Source organism: Capsicum annuum, unplaced genomic scaffold (genome assembly GCF_002878395.1).
Source record: "Capsicum annuum cultivar UCD-10X-F1 unplaced genomic scaffold, UCD10Xv1.1 ctg61922, whole genome shotgun sequence".
Classification (NCBI taxonomy): Eukaryota; Viridiplantae; Streptophyta; class Magnoliopsida; order Solanales; family Solanaceae; genus Capsicum; species Capsicum annuum.
The window spans coordinates 9,819-11,976 of NW_025870873.1; the positions used below are offsets into that span (position 1 = coordinate 9,819).

General features: G+C 39.2%; 1 protein-coding gene across 1 annotated transcript; it reads right to left on the reverse strand.

Annotated features, from left to right (window-relative positions):
• Positions 1-1,382: 1,382 nt before the first annotated feature.
• LOC107848874 (E3 ubiquitin-protein ligase UPL5-like) lies at positions 1,383-2,135 on the reverse strand. The gene is made up of 2 exons (XM_047404535.1): positions 1,928-2,135; positions 1,383-1,809 (listed from the first exon to the last, which is right to left on the reverse strand). Exons 1-2 carry the CDS (start codon positions 2,030-2,032, stop codon positions 1,546-1,548), a joined length of 369 nt encoding a protein of 122 aa, XP_047260491.1. The 5' UTR covers positions 2,033-2,135; the 3' UTR covers positions 1,383-1,545.
• Positions 2,136-2,158: the final 23 nt, after the last annotated feature.

Consider the following 2,158-nt stretch of genomic DNA (forward strand, 5'->3'; position numbering starts at 1 on the left):
AAAGGAAAAGGATAGATAGATAGACCACATGAAGGTATAATGTTAAGAACCCAAGAATGGTAACTCTTGGACCCTTAACACTACATACAACAATAAACCTATCTCTTACAAAGATACAAGATCGGAATCCACTTCTCTAGCATCAATGTTTCCAAGCAATCAACAACAAAGAGAATCCACCCTATTGTTGTCTCCAAGTTTCGGTTTTGCCTCATCAAGAGAAGAGAGGACTTTGTGTTTTTTCAAGTGTTTCTCACTTCAACATCCATAATAATCCAAGTAAATAAAACCCTACATTGTTCTTTATATAAATATTACAATATATATAAGTTAAAATGACCAAAACGGCCTTCAAAGAGTGGGTTGCCCATCAAGTGTAAGTTATGGGTTGATTTTGGTGTGTTTTGGGCCTTTTCTACACTTAAACTGCACACACCAAGTCTCGAGACCAACGCGCACCCTTATAAGTCCATATCCGTGATTATTCTTGTATCATCCTCTCCATCTTGAGAGGAATTTTTTCACAAATTCACGGCTTCATATCGTTCAATTGGCCACTTCAAAAGAAATCACTCAAAATAGTACGCAAAACATGAAGAGCTCAAAAGCTCAATAATAACAAGGGATGTATCAACAACGAGCTAAAAACATCCCACAAGAGATGCACAAAAAACAGTCCATAAGCTAGCCAAACCTGAGAGCATAATGACAAAAAGTCTCGGATCCAACATCTTCATTTTGACCCTCGGCTACCTCTCCCTCTTGAGATTAGCTTTCAATCTCATCCGACTCAAGTCTCCTTCTATCATATAAGCATCGTCGTAGACTCCATATCCTTCGTGTCTCTCTCTACCATGTTTCTCTTTTTGGATGTGTCGGTTTTGGGAAAGGGAAGTTTCGGTTGAGAGGCTCAATTTGGTAACGTGGAGCTTCGGTTGTGGAGCTTGGATGAGAGGAAATTGGCTTCCAAGTCCTCCTTGTTGGAATTGATCAACTTACGGAGGAAGTGGTCTATCTTGTTCTCAGTTTTGACGGTTATTTGGAGCTTGGTTTGTGGCATTATGTTGTGGTCTTGGAGGATTGGTCATTGGAAGTAAAGTTTCCGGAGTAAAAGCACGGGAGTTCCTTCGACTCTCTATTTGATCCAACCTCTCACTCATAGTTACCACAACCGAGTCAATTTTTTCAAGACCCACATTTTCCCTAGCAAGGTCTTGGGACCCACATTCTTGGTGTATGAATAGATACTACACCTCTATAAACCGTTGATTAGAAAAAGGCGCGAACCCACAAATCTTCAACCATGTAAACACAATAAAAAGGGAAAAAATATTGAAAAGGGAAAAAATATTGAAACTAACAATGCATAGAGAAAACAGATGGACTTGAACTTCTTTCTTCATTAATAGCTTCTACACCTCTATATTCTATAAAAAGATGGGGCGATGAGTTGAGTTGAATGAATGACCATAAATAGGCAGAGTTTTACAAGGTGACTATGTGCAAACTGACTATGTGCAAGTTCAATCCCAAAATTGGCAGATTTCACCAGGTACCAAAGCTGCAACCAACATGATCTTGGGTGATTATGCTGAGTCGATCTAGCATCACATCCTTGCTAATATAAGGAGGAAAGCAAATGCGGTAAAAGCATGTTCGTGCAGAAGGTAAATGACTACAAGACTCCGAGGTTCTGTAAATGGAAAGTCTAGAATCTAAACCGCCAAACCCGTCTAGAGGTAGATACTTTATTGATGTCCAGAAGAAAAGGAGCATCTTTTTCTTCTTAGCTGACATACTTCCAACTATCTGCACGCAAAGAAAGACATTTTTAATACGTGCAACTTTCAATAAAATGAAGTTTCTGTGTCGGAGAAGGTGAGTGTGTCAAGTCTTAAATAATGTGAGGATATATGATTTCATGTACCTCCCAGAACCAGGATATTTGAGGATCACTTTCTTCGTAGCCATTGTAATCTGTATGTGCTTTCCAGTCTTCGACAGAAATAGCACTTCCACTTCCATCAAGCATCTGGTCAAGATCTTCAAGATCTAAACTCCGAAACAAGGAAATTTTGGTACTTAAGGTAGTTATATCAGCAAAACCTTTCGAAAAATGGGCTGTCTGCTGAGCGATTGATGTGACAAGCCGATATTG